The sequence below is a fragment of the Rhinolophus ferrumequinum genome, chromosome 3, assembly GCF_004115265.2.
Source record: "Rhinolophus ferrumequinum isolate MPI-CBG mRhiFer1 chromosome 3, mRhiFer1_v1.p, whole genome shotgun sequence".
Taxonomy (NCBI): domain Eukaryota; kingdom Metazoa; phylum Chordata; class Mammalia; order Chiroptera; family Rhinolophidae; genus Rhinolophus; species Rhinolophus ferrumequinum.
This window is the reverse complement of record NC_046286.1, coordinates 19,655,073-19,674,257: the sequence shown is the minus strand read 5'-3', so window position 1 is coordinate 19,674,257 and position 19,185 is coordinate 19,655,073. Positions and strand designations below refer to the sequence as shown.

The window sequence follows — 19,185 nt, the reverse complement described above, 5'->3', positions numbered from 1 at the left end:
TCTCTCCTTTCTTTAAAATTAATAATAATATTAATAATAATAATATTTGCCATGTGGAAAAATTAAATATATCTGCATTTTTAAATGGAAGTTTGGCTATTGAAATGCCAAAGCTGTTTATGGTTGGCAGAATTTCTAAAATGGCCTCCCAAAAATGTGCTGCCCTAGACCCAGGAACCTACGAATATGATTAGATAGCACTTCTGTGAATACATTATGTTATATGGCACAGTTGACATTAAGACAGAGGAATTATCCAGATTCTCAAGGTGGGCCCAGTTAAACACATGAGCCCCTACAAGAGGAGAGCTTTCTCTTGTTGTGTCAAAAGAAGAAGGCAGAAGAGGAAGACAGAGAGATTAAAGTATGAGAAGGACTTGACGTGTCACTGCTTTGAAGAGGGAAGGGACCACATGAGAAAAAAAAGCAGGTAGACTCCAAGAATAGGGAAGGGTCATTGGCCGACAGCCAGCCAGGAAACAAGGACCGCAATTCTACAGCCACAAGGAAATAAACTACCAATAATGTGAATGTATTTGGAAGTAGATTCTTCTCGAGAGCCTCCACCTAAGCCTTGAAGTCAGCCAAGCCTGTCAGGACTCTTGACCCATAACCTGGAGACAATAAATTTGTGTTATTTTAAACCACTAAGTTTGTGGTAATTTGTTATGCAGCAATGGAAAACTAATAAGCTGTCTGACATAAATGTCTTTGTCTATGTCATTGACATGAAACTTGGGCCCTGAAAACAGTTATAGTTAAGGTAAACATGACACTGTGGGAGTGTATAGTTGTGTGTTTTTGTACCCATCACATGAGTAGACCTTTAATTCCCTTATTCTGTGTAAGGAGCAACTATCAAGCTGACTTAGAAAAGAGGCGAAAACTAGAAGAGACAATTAGAGGAGTCTATTGGCGCGCAGTCTCATTTAGCATCTTCTCTTGTGTAACCTCCCCAGGCCCCTGGGCATCTGCTTTCTAGGAAACAGCTGTTTTGAGTATGCAAGGACAAAATCTTTCTGTCAACCTGGGAGGATCTTTTTCACAAGAATATCAGAATGTTCATCCTGGAAGAGATTCCTACACTGCCAGCTTGTCTCTTTCCTCCCTCATGGCAAAAAACACAGCGTTGCTGTTAAAGAATATTTCTGCACTATGTCTTCTTTTCACTGTAATACAGATTCACTACTTTGTCGAGTGAGGTGTATGGCCAAATTGTCATAATAGTATTTTATAGATGTGGTTTTGTGGGGAAATGAGATACACCGCATAAGCAAACTTTCCATTTAATTAAAAATTACTCCTTTTCTCACTATATTTTTAAAAAAGCTTTCATCTCTTAAACTTAAAATAATATATTATCCAGCCTTATTAAATGGGAAATAATGTAGACTATTCACATTTTTATCGATGATTCACGGCCATCATTAAAACCATCATTTATTTCACAGCCCTGTTTCCGCAGTGATGCCCTTAGGAACCGTTGTTCTTATACTAAAAGGCCCCAGACCACTAAATCTTTGATTCTTCTTCTGGAGGTTACATTTTTTTCTGCTATTTTCCTTATAAACAGGATGTGACTAGTAATCCATTATTGCTGTTGACATACCTGCATCCAGCATTTTCCTACCCACATACACATGTAGTTATGATTCCAAAATTGACCACATTGCTTTAAGATTAAGTAATTTATATTTACTTATCCAGATGGTGAAGTTGTAGGTAAATATAATAAAGACTTATAAAAACTCACATTTCAGTGTTTTGTACCTCCCAAACATTAATTGAACAGTTATTATGTCCCAAAATTATATGGCTTATATGAAAATCTAGAGATCTGAAAATTAATGGATAGGCAAAACAAATATTTATGTAACTATTTAATAAGAATGCTGTATTAAATCTCACTATTCTATATCTATTACAAAGATATCATTAATGCAATGTGAATCTGCTAACCATTAATTTAGATTTTTGTAAAATTAACCTGAGTATATTTTTCTCTTTATAATATTTATTAGGTGGCCAAGGCTTCAACTTACTGTTACATTCTCAAGAATACCTAAGCACAGTGCCATGCACAATAAATGATCATGAAATACTTTTTGCAGATATTGAAATGCAACCTGCTTGGCCTCTCTGCTATTCTTACACTCCTGTGTAACCAATATCTCGTATCAAATCTCTTTCATTAGAAAAATCTTGAGTGATTTCTGTCTTCCGGGTCAGACTGTGACTGCCACTGCACCCCAGTACAAATAAGACATTTTGAATATTTTGTGTATGATCTTAAAAATGTATTCAGAGTTTCCATTATTTTAGATAAGATATTCATGCTAGATGTATTATAAAATATTATTTTAAATGTTATTTGCCAACTAAAATACTTAGATTTCAACCTCTAAATTGACCTCGTTGGAGGCTGTGCCATATTTACTCTGTGTCTTTATATACTCCTGGCAGACTGCAACCTGTATCTAGTGTTACTGAAATCCCAGTTTGAAATGAATAATTCCAAAGAACCTCAAGAGTTGAATAATAAGTATTAGAACATAACAGCACACCAATTGAGGAGTATACCAGGATGAGAAGTTGGCCAGACCAAGATTGGTGTGGCTTTCCAGAGGCGTTTAGTGGCCTTAGAGCAGAAAAAGGGCATGGTGGGTATTTATTTGTTATAGTGTTACTATAGTAACATGTGTTGGGTGCTTACAATGTGCCAAGTTTAGAACCCTGAAACATTTAACGAAAATACTATGCTGTAGTGCCAAAGAGTCAAATCATAAGACATTCCATCCCACTTAGGAGTTTACAGCAGGTAAGGGCATCTGGCTAGGTTGGGTAGGGAGCATAAGGACGATGAAATACAGTAGTCCCCACAGTTTTGCTTTCTGAGGTTTCATTTACCTGCAGCCAACCATGGCCTAAAGATATTTATTGGAAAATTTCAGAAATAAACAATTCCTAAGTTTTAACTTGCGTGCCATACTGAATAGTGTGAGGAAATCTTTCAGTGTCCCAGTTCATCCTGCCCAGGACATGAGTCATCCTTTTGTCCCGTGTATTGACCCTGTATGTGCTATTCACTCATTAGTCACTTAGTGCCATCTAGTTCATCAGATTGATTGTCTCAGTATCGCAGTGCTTGTGGTAGGTAACCCTTATTTTACTTAATAATTTCCCCAAAGCAAAAAAGTAGTGAGGGTGTCAATTCAGATATGTAAAGAGAAGCCATAAAGTGCTTCCTTTAAGTGAAAAGGTATGTACGTATAAGAAAAAACATAGTTTGCATAGAGTTTGGTACTATCCTTGGTTTCAAATGTCTCCTGGGGGTAATGCCCTGTGGATAAGGGGGGACTACTCTATAAGTAAAATGGTACATGTCAAATCTGAAAGTTAACCAGTAAAGTCATTCATGCCTTACAAACTATATGGAAGAACTTCCTAAAGGACAGAGGTCATGGTGTTTATTTATCCTGGCATTTCTCACACTATTTAGAACAATGTTTGTACATAGTAGAAGAGTTAACATGTTTGTTAAACTGAAGTGATTTAAAGAACTCACTTTCTTCTTCCAGGGTACAGAATCTTTCCAACTCCTTTGGAGTTCAAGTACCCTCCTGCCCCATACAAAATCTGCCCTATCTAGCCTATTTAAAATAACAATGGTTGAAAATGCTCAGGACATCCTGAAACATTTAATTAAAATATGGGGCTCTTTTAAAGGAACCTGACTTTGTAACTTTAAGAAAGCAAATGTTAAAGAGGGAGTGAGGCAGTATCTCAACCCCCATTCTCACTACCCCTGCCAGAGCTCCTGCCCAGAGCCAGTTTTCACCAGTAGGATTTATTTGTTTATTTGTTTTCTGGGTTTGCCATGCAAATAGAAATAATCCCCTCCTTTACAGGGTAAGTAAGCCGTTTGGATTTGGTAGATTGAAAAGCAAGAGTTATAATGAATAGTTTTGATCTCTGAACTGGGAAATTTCTGTATTCTCATGATCATTCTTTTTCAGTTTGCACTCAAGCATTGAAGGGGGGAAAAATTCTTTCACATATCTGACTGGGTATTGGAAGCTGTTAAATAGTGGTTAAAACTGGGAGGGTTGGAGGGAACTTTCCTCCCCCATTTTTTAGAGTTTGGCTGTAGGTCTTTCTGCCTGCAGGCTACAGTCACATTAGCAGTTGGAAATTGGATAACGACAGCACAATGACAAATCCAGGTTGCTTGCAATAAGTTGTTAATCCCTTTGCTTTAATATCGGAGCAGGGTATAATGATGTTTGGACATCACTCCAGTTTACTGACGACCCCACTGGGGCCAGCAATAGAACCTTACAACTGTCTAACAAGGCGTCAGGTGACTCCCGTCGTCACAGCAACGGACACTGGAATCTAATCTTCCCTCCATCCCTTCTAGCACCCAATAACGCCTAGATTATATAAGTGGCCCATCATTGCTTGGTAACTTGAATCAATTAACGTTAATTCGCACAATGCTATGATGTATTGTGATCACTTTCATTTCAGGGAAGGGGGAGAAATTGCTATAAGTCACCTAAAATGAGGTTGTCTGTGGTGCTGAGGTATTAATTGGGTGTCCATATTAAATGCAAAAGGAGCCCCATCGTGAAAGGAAAGTGGATGAGTGACTCTCTTGGCTGCTATTGACCTATCAGAAGAAGACAGTGCCCTTTTCCTTTGCTTTTATCTATTACAGTTTTCCCTATTGCGTGTCAAGTTGATGTATTATAAAAAATTCATTTGGTGACCTTTCACCCCCTTAGCAGATTAAACAATTTCACTTCGATGGCATCATTAACAGGACCTTGCATTTAATGATGATTTCTCTAAAAGGCCACGGAGATTCGATTTTAAGCTAACAGATTTATTGCACTATTATAACATATCGTAAAAAACTGTACCACCTACGGTCAGGTTTTAGGATAGAAACTGCTTAAGAGTTTATGTGGAGCTTAAAGTGGTATTACCTTGGGATATGCTGTAGCAGCAAGGCTCTGACCTCCAGTGAGATGCTGTTTACATTTAATAAGAGATGTTTGCTCACAATAAACTTTAAAGTGTGTCAGGGATGGCCTCTCAGCGGGTGTTCAGGCAGTTGGTTCCCATCCCTTGGTCTCTAGGCATCTGATGGAGTCTTTTCTTTCAGTTTCTTTAACCCACGCTGCTAGCCTGGATCCTGCCCCGCATCAGAAAGCATTTAAGAAATAGGTTAGGGAAGAAACAGGATCTGATAACAATGTTAAAATCTTCTAGTAACCTGGGACCCATAGAAGAATAGAATGAATAGCATGGATTTTAAAAATCTGCTTTAAATCATTCCCTTAAAAACAATTAAAACAGAGCCATACCCACTCAGGCTAAGCAAACTAATAAGTGACGGTCAGGCTAGTGTATGTTGAATTCCCAGTGAGTGACTGCAGCAGAGGTCAGGGCCTTAGCGGGTAGATGGCCAAAGGGAGTTCTTAGGACCACAGATTCCCACTGTGCCCCGCCCTCCCATTTCACAGGATTCTCAGGGGACAGGGAAAATGCTTCCTATAGAAACTCCACAGTTTATTATCTGCTGTATTTGCTTTTCCACTATTTCCTCTTTTTAGGACTAATTGTCCCTTTACCAGGCATACACCTTCCATGTTAAATAAATATTTTATCCTTTTCTCCTCAAAAGAAAAAATAAATAAAAGGTAAGGGAATAAAGTAGCTGACTCACAAGCATTTAATTGAGGGCAGGATAGGCTACATTTTTAAAACCAAGTCCTTACTTATTAGGTCTGACCTAGGTTTTTCTGAGGATAAGTCAGCATAGAATGTACTATATTAGGATAATATATGAGTTATTTGATGTCTATAATCTCCTTTTAATTACTAATAATCTGTAGTATGCCTATGATATGTAATATGTAATAGACTTAATGGGGCAATAGATATAGAATCTATAGTGTTCTTTTAATAAAGCTATCTTGAGCATCAAAAGTGCCAAAGCTCTGGGAAAAGATATTTTAAGGTATCATGAATTACATAACCATTTTTATTCTATTTTATTTATTCAATTTTATTGCTAAGTTATATCAGCAATTAATGTGCTACAAAGAGAGGAAAAACAATACAGCTTATTGGTGAACCACTCTAGACCTTGGTCATACACTTACTATTTGTAAGACCTTTGGCGAGTTACGTTAGCCTTTTTGGACCTCGTTTTTTTCATGTAGAAACAAGAGTATCTACCTCACAGTGTCATTTTAAAGATGCAATGGGTTTTTATATGCTACATGGTAAGTACTCAGCGTATACTAATTATAAGTATTATTCACCCCAAGGCTTCATTCCATTAAAATAAATTAATGAATTAATCCCACAGTTATTGATCCAGTTTAGTGCAAGCACATGGTGAAAGGGTTGTTGTGAGTACTAAATGAGTTATTCCACGTAAAATCCTGGAGCTTGCTCTCAGGTATCTCTTCCCAGTTCTCAGTGATGTCATCTTGGTACCTGAATCAGCCATTGTGAGAGTATTTCTACCATCGAAATTGGAAAAATGCCACAAATCAGGGTATTTGGGGGGAGAGCTAGTTTACTACCATATTGCTGAACACATTTCCATCTTCTAAGTATTTCAATCTGAGAAGTTCCCTCACTGAGGCTTTTTGGGGGCTGATATTAATAAATTGTGATAAAAGTCGCAGTTTATAATCTGTGCTTTTCCACACCCCCAACACCCAGTCCATCCTTTACTATGGCTAAGCAAGCATATAAAACAAATACGTAATTATTCTGTGGTTATGATGTTCACTATAATGTGTATTATTAAGTTTCTAGATGCAAATGTGAATATTCTTTCTGGTAATAATGTATTATGGAATATAGCTACCACATTGATATTTGTAATCCTATGAATATATTCTATCTTTTTATTTTTGACATGTGCCAGAAATACCAGCAACTTTAAAACTGGGAACTTGATATATATTCGGCCTTATGCTCTTTCAGTCCTAGTCCAGCCTTCAGATGGAGAAGTGGGAAAAGAACTGCCAGTACAACCACAACTCATTTTTGTGGATAAGCAGGTAACTTGTTCACAGGTTACACTCTTTCTTTAGAGCTGGATAGCGTGTACTCAGGACACCTTTTAGAATCCATCATGGTACACATTTACAGAGTGCCCACTGAGTGATACTTGCTGCACCTAGAACTTCTAACTACTTCCGTCATCTTCCTTCCGTTTCATAGCCTACTTTCCTTCCACTTTATATGAATGTCCAGAATTTGATTAAGGGGAGAAAATATAATTCTGATACTTTTCCTCCCCAAGCAAATTCTTGAAGTAGGTCTCTCCTATTGTCTTGGAAATCTAGCCTCCTCAAAGAAGTATATCTGGTATATCTGAAGAAATAATTTCATATGCCAACGAAGGACTTTGTACCATCATATCTGCATTATAGTTTTATGTTATTTAAAATGATTTCTCTTATATTTGGATACATCCCCAGAAGTAGGCTTGCTGGTTAAGTAAGTCATTAACCAGAGGGTTCAGTGCTTAATTCTAATTTCAGGTCCAGGCCCTCTAGTTCTATTTTTTTCCTATATTTACTAAAGTCACTCAGGAAAAACAGTGAAATAGGATAGTTATATCAGGTTTCCAGTCTTTATTTTAAAAATGCACCCCCTGACATGTTTTCAGAGGAATGAAGGCCAGGGGACCGAGGTCCCCACTTGGAAACCGGTCGCTTTGGTGTAGTCTGGTGGTACTCACCCAATTCTCTCCTGTTTTCTTCTCTTAACTTTTCCTTCCTCATTATCCTCTAGCACATAACACCTCTCTCCTCTTCTACAAATGCAGCTTTCCTCTCTTCTCTTCACTGTGCTGCCCCAACTTTGTCTGCGATAATGTCCCTTCTCCTCTCTCAATAAGCTAATTTTTACATATTCTTAATATGAGAAAGAAAATACTTATCATTTTTCCTTCTTTTGCTTATTTCTCCTGCCTTTGTGTTTCATAAAAGGTTCTGTCTGTATTTATTTATTTATTTATTTATTTATTTATTTATTTATTAAGATAACTTCACAAAATTCTCTTCTGAATACAACTTTCCCTTTTCTTTCTTTTTTTCCGGTTTCAGAATCGGAGAGTAGAGTCCTTGGGATCCCCCTCAGAGCCTTGGGCCATTTCTGTTTCCCTGGAAGGGACGTCCAACTCAGTGCTGCAAGGTAGGTATCTGTGATATTCAGAGGCCTGTTACTACTGCATCTGCACAGAAAATGTTTGCAACCATTAGGAATTCATAGCAAGGTCAATAACACTCAGTATCTTCAGTGATTTGGAAGAAACATCCTTCATCTCCAGACTACAAAGCCAGGGTATGTGAAAAGAAAGTTTAGGCTGGCAGTAAATATTTAAGGAACCATCTTTTCCCCTCCCTTTCCTTACATGATGAAGGAGCATTTTGGTCATATCCCATATCCTCGGTATGGTATAAGAAGAAGAGCGTGTTCCCCTAAGACAAATGATTCTTTGGTCCAATACCATAGACTGGCCCAGGGAGCAAGTCACAGGTACAATGAGGTTCCAATGGAGAAACACGCGATCTCAGTGATCAGAAGAATAAATGTGATGGTAAATGCAAAATACCTGGCCCAGAGCAGACCCTCCAGTTGATTTTTCCCTCTCTACCTTTATTTGTCCTCTATTAACTTCCTGTGCACCACTGCGGGCTTCATTCAGTTTCCCTGGAGCTTGTGCATATGAAAATTTAAAAAAAAACATCATTCTATTCTTTGCTTTTTTGGGTTGACTATTCCAGATACCTCATATATATAAATGGAATCATACAGTATTTGTCCCTTTGTGACTTATTTCCTTGGCATAACGTCATCGAGGTTCATCCAAGTTGTTACATATTTCAGAATTTCCGTTTTTTAAATGACTGAATAATATTCCATTGCATGTGTATGCCACATTTTTATTTACTCATTTGTCTGCCAGTGGACATTTAGGTTATTTCCATATCTTGGCAAGTGTGAATGGCACTGCAATGCACATGGGATACAGCTATCTCTTTGAGAGCATGATTTCAGTTATTTTGGATAAATATACAGAAGTGGGCTGGCTGGATCATATGGTAATTCTATTTTTAAATTTGTGATGAACCTCTATACTATTTTCCATAGTGGCTGCACCATTTTGCAATACCAACAGTGTATAAGAGTTCCAGTTTCTCCACATCCTCACCAACACTTGTTGTCTTTTGTTTTTTTGATAATAGCCATCCTAATAGGTATGAGACAATATCTTACTGTGGTTTTAATGTGCATTTCCCTGATGATTAGTGATACTTAGCATTTTTTCATATACCTGTTGTCCATTTGTAGGTCTTCTTTGAAGAAATGTCTATTCTAGTCTTTAGCCTATTTTTTAAATCAGGTTATTTATTTTTGTTTGTTTGTTTGCTTTTAAGGTGTAGGAGTTCCTTATATAGTTTGGAAATTAACTCTTATCAGAAATAGTGGCTTACAAACATTTTCTCGCATTCTGTAGGTAGCCTTTCCATTCTGTTTATTGTTTGCTTTGCTATGCAGATTTTTCATTTGATGTAATGCCACTTGCCTAATTTTGCTTAAGATGTCCATACTATCAGAAATGCTCTACAGATTCAATGCAATATCTATCAAAATCTCAATAACATTTCTTACAGAAATAGAAAACAAAATTCTAAAATTCGTATGGAACCACAAAAGATCCTTAACAGCCAAAACAATCTAAAAAGAAAAAAAAAAAAAACACCAAAACTGGAGGCATCATACTTCTAGATTTCAAAATATATACAAAACTATGGTTAAAAAAAAAATGGTACTTGCATAAAGACAGACATATAGACCAATGGAGCAGAATAGAGAACCCAGAAATAAGTCCATGTATATATGGTCAACTGATATTCAACAAGCAAGCCAAAAATACAGTGGGGAAAGGATGGTCTCTTTAACAAACAGTGTAGGAAACTAGATATCCACGTGCAAAAGAATGAAGTTGGATCCTTGTTTTATATCATACAGAAAAATCAACTCAAAAATGGATTAAAGTCTTAAACATACGACTTGAAACCGTGAAAGTCCTAAAAGAAAACAGAAGAAAAGCTTCTTGATATTGGTCTTGGCAGCGATTTCATAGATAGAACATCAAAAGCACAGGCTACAAAAGCAAAATTAGAAGGTGTACTGATAACTTTTAAAAAATAGCTTATTAAATTTCTTGTGCACTTCACAAACTGGTTAAGACATTTCTACTGATTTTGGGTTGTCTGTAATGTTTTTACCAAACTTCTAAATGACTCACCTACCAGTTCAAACATCAGCCTCTCTGCAAAATTGCTGGTTTCACTGGCTATCACTTCAGTTATTTCTTCCTCTACCCTAGCTATGAGTCTAAGCTCACTCGTATAGCTCCTGTAAGACTTGTATATGAAATGCTAAAATGTATAGGAGTAAGTCCATCATAGAAGTGCTAAATCTTGCTTCTCCTGCTAATTGCATTTATTTTGGCCTAAATTATTCCTGTTATTTGGTATATAACACCTGCCTGTCCTGAGGATATTGCTTTTTTATTCATTGTTACTTGTCTCTAAAAAAGGTAAAAGATAAAATTGTTATGATAAAGGTTCCAAGAAAATGAATACCCATTCAACATATTTTTTATGAATTAATCCCAGAATATTTTTTTCTACATCACTGTTTTATTTAGCTTATAGTTTTTGTTTTTGTGCAAAGCTGCACTTCATCAATTCCAGAAACAGAACTAGCCCCTTCTGAAAATTGTCTTGAGGAAGCAATCGACATTTCATAATTAAACATTTCATAGCTTCGAGACCGTTATTGTTTAAAGCTTGTTTTGTTCTGTCGTTTTCTTATTAGAACTATCTCTTTCAAGTTGCCTTTCAACTATTTTGGCCTATAAATCCCCTACCCAATCTACTTAATTATTAAGAAATCAAAACTTTTCAGTCTGTAGAAAAAAATAATTTTATCCCAAATGTCCATAGTCTTGTTACTCTCCTTATCACCCTGTCTGCTTTCTCTTTGTATAATCCAATTTTATTGGCCTGACGATGCTGCTCATTTTATGAAAATCACCTCATAGACGTTCCATATTTTCTGTATTTCCAGTCATGCAATTTGTATTTTACTCACTTTCGTAAAAGTAACACCCATATTGTTATTTTCGCTTTTCTTGGTAATTTCTTTATCCAGTTAAATCTAAAACTCCTTGGGTTTCAAATCCCAAGGAAAGAGGACAGCCCAAAATGTTTCCTGTGCAAATTTGTAGAAACAAGCCAAATTATTAAGAAAATAAAGTAATTGAGCAAAGCTATCCACAATTGGCTAATGTGAAAATTAAACATTGAAAACTGCATTAGGAGGTAATTTTAAATTACTTATTTCGATGATGTCATTCTGTCCATTCTTCAATGCCATTAAGTTGTTGCTGGCATTTTATTTTGGGATGCATAAGCTATAACAGTAATTCAGCTACCTTCTGATCTTAATCCAACAGTATCCACAATACCAATTTTCAGCTTTTTTCATGTTCTAGTAATATATGCATTAGTTACCTTCACCTGACTACTGAAACTCAGCTACCCCTATTCTCTACTCCATATCTTACTCATATTGTATACTTTGTATCCACACTCCACACCATACCTACACTTCATACTTTACCCCCAATCCATATCCGTCTTTGTCCTTTCAGGCTTCTATAACAGAATACCATAAGCTGGTGGTGGTGGTGGCGGGGCGTGGCGGGGGAAGGGGGAAGGTGGGGCAGTGGCTTAAAAATGAAGAAATTTATTTCTCACAGTTCTGGAGCCTGAGAAACCCAAGATCAAGGCTCCAACAAATTTAGTGTCTGGTAAGGTCCCCTTCCTGGTTCCTAGATGGCCATCTTCTCATCATGTCCTCAAATGGCAGAAGGGACAAGAGAGCTCTCTGTGGTCTCTTTTATAAGGGTGCTAATTGCATTCACAAAGGCTCTGCCCTGATGACCTAATCACTTCCCAAAGGCCCTGCCTCCAGATACCATCATATTTGAGATCGGGTTCCAACGTTTGAATTTTGGAGGATCCAAACATTGAGTTTATCGTAATACCTTACCTGTATTCTATAACTTAACCATATCCAGTACGTTATTTATACGGCATACCTTGCTCATACTCCATATCCTTAGTCATACTCCATACCCTACCTGTACTCTATGTCCTACCCACACTCCATATTTTACTCCTACTCCATCACTTACCCATACCCAGCTCCTTATCCATACGTACTCATACTTCATACCTTACTCATCCTTTATAACGTAGTCATACTCCACACCTCACCGTACTTTATACATTATGGATACTCAGTACCTTACTAACGCTCCATGTCTTACTCCTATGCCGTGCCTTACTCAGACTCCACACTTTACTTTGACCACTCCTGATACTTGCCCCCCATAATCCTCCATTCTTTTTCTTTCAGTTATCCCAAGAATATAATCACTAACTAGCTGAGAATCATATTGTGATCATGCAAAACAACTATTTTATTCTATTAACAAAAATGCACACCAAGTGAGCTGATTCACTTGGATCAGTATTGTCACCATTATCCTCCTTGGGAGATTCAGTGAAAAAGTATGAGGAATAGGCTGAGGTTGTTTTCTGTGCACACATTTTTTTATGTGTGTCATGAAGTAGGGAAAAAAACCTTGTGTAGTTTTCTGTTTTTAGAATGCCCACATTACCAAACCATTCTATTTCATATGTTTGAAAGTACCTTTTAAAACCGTCACAAAATACTTCTCTTTAACTTCAGAAAGAATGGAGCCAAAACCATTTGGGAGGGATTACATAACTCATTCTAAGCATTTCCTGGAGAAAAACAAAATAACAACCAAATCATACCTACATGTCTAGTCTACGTCTTTTATTCTGCAATGTAACTTCTTGTTCTTTTGTCTCAGGAGATCTTCCTCAGTAAAAAAGAGGTTATATAATCTGTTCACAAAAAAGTGGACTTATATGCATAAAGACGATTATTTAAGGGCCCTTCATAGTCTCTGATACTTATAGATCCTAGTTGTAGAAAAAATATGACCTTAATATTTTTTGAAAATAAAGTCTCAACATTAAGGCTATAGCAGTTTGCTAGTATGTATAGCTAGGGGTGAGAAGGATAGTTGAGGCAGAAAATTCGGGCTGAAAAGGTATTTTAGAAACCATATGCCCTGCAGAAACATACTCAGGGCGCATTCCTTGGTAAATCATGTAATCAATTTCAGTCTTGCCCAAGCCCAACACCCCACCCCCACCTGTTTCCTCAGCCCATACATTGTTCATACCAGCTCGATCAGGGAGCCTGTCAATGGCGTTTATATATTTTACAAGCACCATTCCAGAGATATGATGAACCCTGGAGTAATAGACTGTACTTGGCAGCAACTGCCTCAGCTTTTGGGCGCATATGCTTCAAATCTGAGAATATCATAGATATATATGGGAATCTTTGTAGAGATCTCTGAGGCAAGCTGGTATTTAACACAAAAGCAAACCCATTTGGAGTTAAAGCACTTTCCATTAGGCAGTTTGACGGCTGTTCTACGAGGCAGACTCACTGTGCTCCACGGACACATTTCGATTAAATGCTGCTTTGTATTCCTCCAAAGATGGGAACAATAAGGACGTTTGTCAAAGGAAAAACTGCAGCAAACGATTTCATGTTGAACATCTGTACTCTGCAGTTCATTGTTTGCAAGAGTTTATTGGCCATAATTTTGATGCATATAGGTTTTAAAGAGTATAAACTGCATTTATCTTGGGCGCCTATCATTTATTTTTGTCTTGGCTTATTTATTTCCATTTTTTCTGGGCATTTTATTTATTTGAGGACTCTGAAGAGATGAAGGAAAAGATGTTTCTGAAAAAGAAAGTTTTAGTTAGCTCTGCAAAATTGATGAGGAAAGACAATGTTTTCACAAAAAAAGATTGAGCAATTGAATTGAAAAATGTAACACGAAGCATTGTATATCTTTATGACACCTTTCAGACTTAAAGATCTCAAACCAATTTATAAACTTTAAGACCCTCTCCTAACTCATTGTCCATCATACCAATCATAGCGCCATTCCCAGAGTGAAATGGAGCAGCTGGTAATTAGCAGCGTAATTTGAGGATACTGGAGTCAGAAGACTAACGGCACTGTGACTGTGTTCCTGAGTTGTCTTCTTTTAATTATAAATAGGTGGCCTATTTTTAGAAGATGGAAGCTTTCTTTTCTCCTTTTTATTCAGGGGAACCATAGCCTAGGCAATTTAAGTTGCTAAATCATAGTAGCTTTATCAGTCATGCTCTGATAACATTGCTAAAGTCTTGATCAATTGGCCGAACTTGGCCCTCACATAAACCAAAGATTCTTTGAATAGAAGAGAGGCAGAGCCTAGAAACTGACCACTTAGAAAGATAATAGTTTTTCTTTCTTGAGAGGCATTTAGTAATAAAAATTCTCAATATATAGTAGGGGTTAAGAATGCTAACTTTGAAATTAGGAAGATTTGGGCTATACCCCAGCACCAAGTAGTTTAAACTTTTAGGAGCCTATTTCCTTATCTCTAAATAATATAGACAATAACATGTTTTATAGGGTTTTTGTGTAGTTTATTTATAATGATGCATATAAAGCACAGTATCTGGTTAAGCTTTCTTTATATTTAGCTGTTGTTATTATTCTATTGTGGATTGTTTGGTTCCAACACTTGCTTACGAAAAATCTAATGTGCTATATAAAGGATGCATTACAGAATTGTACATCTGAAACCTATGTAACTTTACTAACAACTGTCACCCCAATAAACTTTAATGAAGAAAGAAAAGAAAAGAAAAACCTGATGGATTTAGTAACTTTTTTAATGAAAAAAATTTTTTTTACTTTATTGTCCAATTTCCTCTCTATAAAGAAAATTTGAAGAAATTTCTCTGAGTAGGTAACTAACATTTACTTTTTGTTTTTGTGTTTGTTTGTAGGGTGTACTCAGGCAGAAACTCAAGAGGGTTACGTGAGCTTCTCCAACCTGGCAGTTTTGATCTCTGGGTCAAATTGGTACTTTATTTTTACTGTCACTTCCCCTCCAGGTAATTTCAACACAGTGTGTTTTTATTATGTTTCTTTTCTTTTAAAAAAATAACCGCTTCTTTATAATGAGAATAGCTCCTATCATGAATAAGGAGTCATTGTAGTTTAGAGGGGAAAAAAAAAATCACTTGATCTCTCAATAAGGTGTGAGAAACAAGAACACAGGTAAAAATTAAGCCTTTGGAGAATACTGGTAAGCAAGAATCCAAATGTCCAATTTCTTCCAATTCCTAAAATTGACTTTGAATGTTCTATTTCTTAAATTTCTATGACATTTGATTACATTTGGTTGGTATTAATTAGAAAATTTTAAGTTATAAAAAAGAGAGTCACGGGATATTGAGTGTTATAAATTCTTTCACTCCTACACTCCCCATCTCCTCTCCCTCTCCCCCCATAAATGGCAACTACACCCATTTAAAATCCTGGCACTTCAGAAGTATAGGTGTAAGTTGATTATAAATTATTTATATGGTCCAACTCTTTTTGATAAGACCTTAAGAATAAATATCTATTCTTGACAAATTTTGCTTTATTAGAGGGTAATACTAGTCAATAAGTTTGTAGCAGGTAACATGTTAATTAATGTTCAAAGCCAGATGAACTTATGTAATATACTACTCTCTGATGTCCATGAAGGGTAGAGCCAAGTCTCCTCTATGGAGGAGTGGTGAGCATGCAAATATTTTTAAATCCTGATTTGATGTTGATTGTTGTCCATTATTTATCTAGACCCCAAGAGTGCAATTTTTGATATGCTCTTTTTAAAAGATTGAACCCTGATAGACACACAGAGTTATCTACTATGAAAAACAAATGATTTAAATATTGCAAACGTTATTGTGACTTACCAGAAAAAAAACAAAAAATAAAAACCTACAACCTCCATCTAAAATTTTTTTTTAAATACATCACATTTGAACTAAAAACTATAAATTTATATTTCATTATTAATTTTGATCAGGTAAATTAATGTGATACTTAAGACATGCAACTGTGGAAAGCAGTTCATGTAACATGTGATAATACAGTTTTATGAAAAATATATCAGAACCATCATTACTGGATTTAAACCTCTTAGATATTGGAAATGGCAAAGGAAATCAAATGATTTGATGTGAACTATCTGAAGTCCAACACAAATGTTTAATTAAGGTCAGATATCAGTTTTCCCTCCTGAAACTTAAATTCAAACTGTCATAGTATACACTTTTCAAAAAGTTAAAAATGTGGCTCTCATGAAAATATATAAAGAGCACTTGTCAACAAATTCTTGAACTCATCAATGAGAGAACCAGAAGGATGCTAAACCTGTAAAGGAATATTTGAAGGATATAGATCGTATAGCCAGGAGGAAACTGCCGACATAAGTTTGCAAAATTGGAAACAGGGCAATAAAACTGTAACCTTTGAGGTCACATGTCTACAGATATCCTTTGCTTCTTTACGGGACAAAAATCATCTGTAGTTTACCAATCTTATACAAATTAACAAGCCTGAGCCTTACTTAATATTAAATATTAAGTCAAAAAATGTATCTTCCAGCAAATTTGATAAACCTTGGATGGGCCCATTTGCAAATGCTAAAATATGATATTGATAAGATCTATAATCATTTTTTCCCTTCATTCCCAGTTTTGGATCATTTTTCTTCACAAAGGGAATATTTTCTAGGGTCAGGTAATATTATTATTAATTGTGTAGGACAGATATTCTTTTAATATGTATGAAGGTGTCCTAATTAAATACAAGTTCATGGAGAAACATGTTCAATATCCTTGAACGTAGGATATATTTTGAAGGGTAACATATGCAGAGTTGGCTATTTTGTCCTAGAGACTTTTGTCCTTTCATTTTCTCAGTGGGTTAACTAACACCAAATACTTCATCAAGTATATTTAAAAAAAAAAAATTTATGAAACCAAATGTAAGATGTAGTGTAGACAAAACTTGGACAGTAACACATGATTTTGAGCTGAGCTTGGGGTTCATGTTGAGTAGAACACTACTTTATTTTAGGGTCCCACTGTAACTTGTAAAATAAACTACCTGAGGAATTTTCTTGAAAAGTTTTTCTTTATCATTTTTCCATAAATTATTCTTCATAATTTTCAAGATCAAGTCTGTAAGGTGAGGCTCTGTCAGAATAAGATTACAAAAGTTTAAATTAGAAGAAAATAGATGAAGGATAAAAGAAAATGTTAAAAGGCCTGTATTTCTGTGATCCCCTTCTTGACATCATGTTTTGTTTGGTTTAAATTTCATTCTCTTCCCCCCACTTTGGCAACCCTCAGCTTGTGCTCTGTATCTACAGATATGTTTCTGTTTTGTTTATTCATTTGTTTTATTTTTTTATATTCCATATATAAGTGAAATCATGGTATTTGTCTTTCTCTGTCTGACTTATTTCACTTAGTATAATACTCTCTAGGTCTATCCATGTTGTCATAAATGACAAGATTTCATTATTTTTATTGCTGAATAATATTCCATTATATATATGTATAATTATATATAATGTTCATATGAAATATATCACATTTTCTTTATCCTTTCGTTTATTGATGGCCCTGGCCATCTAGGATGCTTCCATATCAGTGGAGTGGACATAGGCATACATATATCTTTCTGAATTAGTGTTTTTGTTTTCTTCAGATAAATACCCAGAAGTGGAATTGCTGGATTGCATGGCAACTCTGTTTTTAGTTTTTTGAGGAATTTTCGTACTGTTTTCCATAGTGGCTGCATTAATTTACAATCCTACAAGCAGTGTACAAGGGTTCTCTTTTCTCCACATCCTTGCCAACACTTAATATTTATTGTTTTATTGATGATAGCCATTCTGACACATGGGAGGTGATATTTCATTGTGGTTTTAATTTGACATCATGTTGATTAGCAGTACATATACTGAGAGTAACTCTTTCTTTCCAACTATATCAATTTCTAGTGCTAGAATCATTTGGGAAAGCAGCCCTCATTCCCACATTGATAGGCCAATCAATGAAATTTCTCATTTCTAACTAGCTCCAAAGTTACAGATGTGACAAGCATTGATTTGTGTTGTTGTTATGTTTTCATCTATCTATGAATCAAGCAAAGAACTTGTAATAATTTTTATTATTTTTCCTCTTCTCTGTTAGAGAAAGGAACAAATAAAAGAACAAATCATTATTCCTGTTTTAGAAATATAGATACTGAGTAACTGAGAAGTTGAAAGGTTCTGACCAAGTGTGTGTGGAATCCTCATAAGTCTTTCTAATATGTTGACTAATCCAGCTCAATTGTTCATTTCTAAACTTCCTAAGACACTGCCAAGAAAAAAGGGTTTTTGTAAATGTATACTACTGACTTTCCACCCAGCCTTTCCACATTCACTATCATGACCAGGGTCTATTCTAGGCTGTGGTTTTTCTAACCACTTCTTGGAGCCATGGAGCTCCTAGGGGGTTCTCAGGAGTTTTTCAGCTGGGAAGAGAGTGGGGGAACCAACGATGCTCTCTCTGTCTAATTTAGAGAAATTCTATTATAATTGTCATGGCCATGCCTGAAATACTCTTCTTCCAGAAAGTCACATGGCTCACTCATCATTTCACTCAGGTTTCTTCCCAAAATGTCACCTTTTCTGCGTCACTTAGGCTACAACACCACCCCCAACCCTCTCCCACCTCCAGTCATTCTCTTTCTTCCAAGCTCACGTTAGTCCTCTTCATGGCACTTACCACCACTTGGACTCCGAGTAGCCCTGCATTTGCTTGTTTGTCTACTGCCTGTGTAATTTGTGCTCCATCAGAACCTAAGTTCCAAAAGACACAGGAATTCTGCTGAGTTCAGCATTATATTCTCAGGTATAGAAAAACATGGCACATCATAGACTCAAGTAAATACTTGTTTATGAATAAGTAAGTATACTGAGATTATGTCTAAGATTGCATTATTAAAAAATGTTCTGTTGCTAAAAATATTTGAAACTTGGTGATCTTCACTCTTAAACACAGGTTA

General features: G+C 36.0%; 1 protein-coding gene across 1 annotated transcript in view; it reads left to right on the top strand.

The window, feature by feature from the left end:
• Positions 1 to 19,185, top strand: part of PKHD1 (PKHD1 ciliary IPT domain containing fibrocystin/polyductin) — a 429,832-nt gene that overhangs the window by 387,933 nt on the left and 22,714 nt on the right. The window contains exons 61-63 of the mRNA XM_033102675.1: positions 6,953 to 7,088; positions 8,142 to 8,229; positions 15,075 to 15,182. Of these exons, the coding sequence (XP_032958566.1) occupies positions 6,953 to 7,088; positions 8,142 to 8,229; positions 15,075 to 15,182 (332 nt within the window). The remainder of the gene's footprint in view (positions 1 to 6,952; positions 7,089 to 8,141; positions 8,230 to 15,074; positions 15,183 to 19,185) is intronic.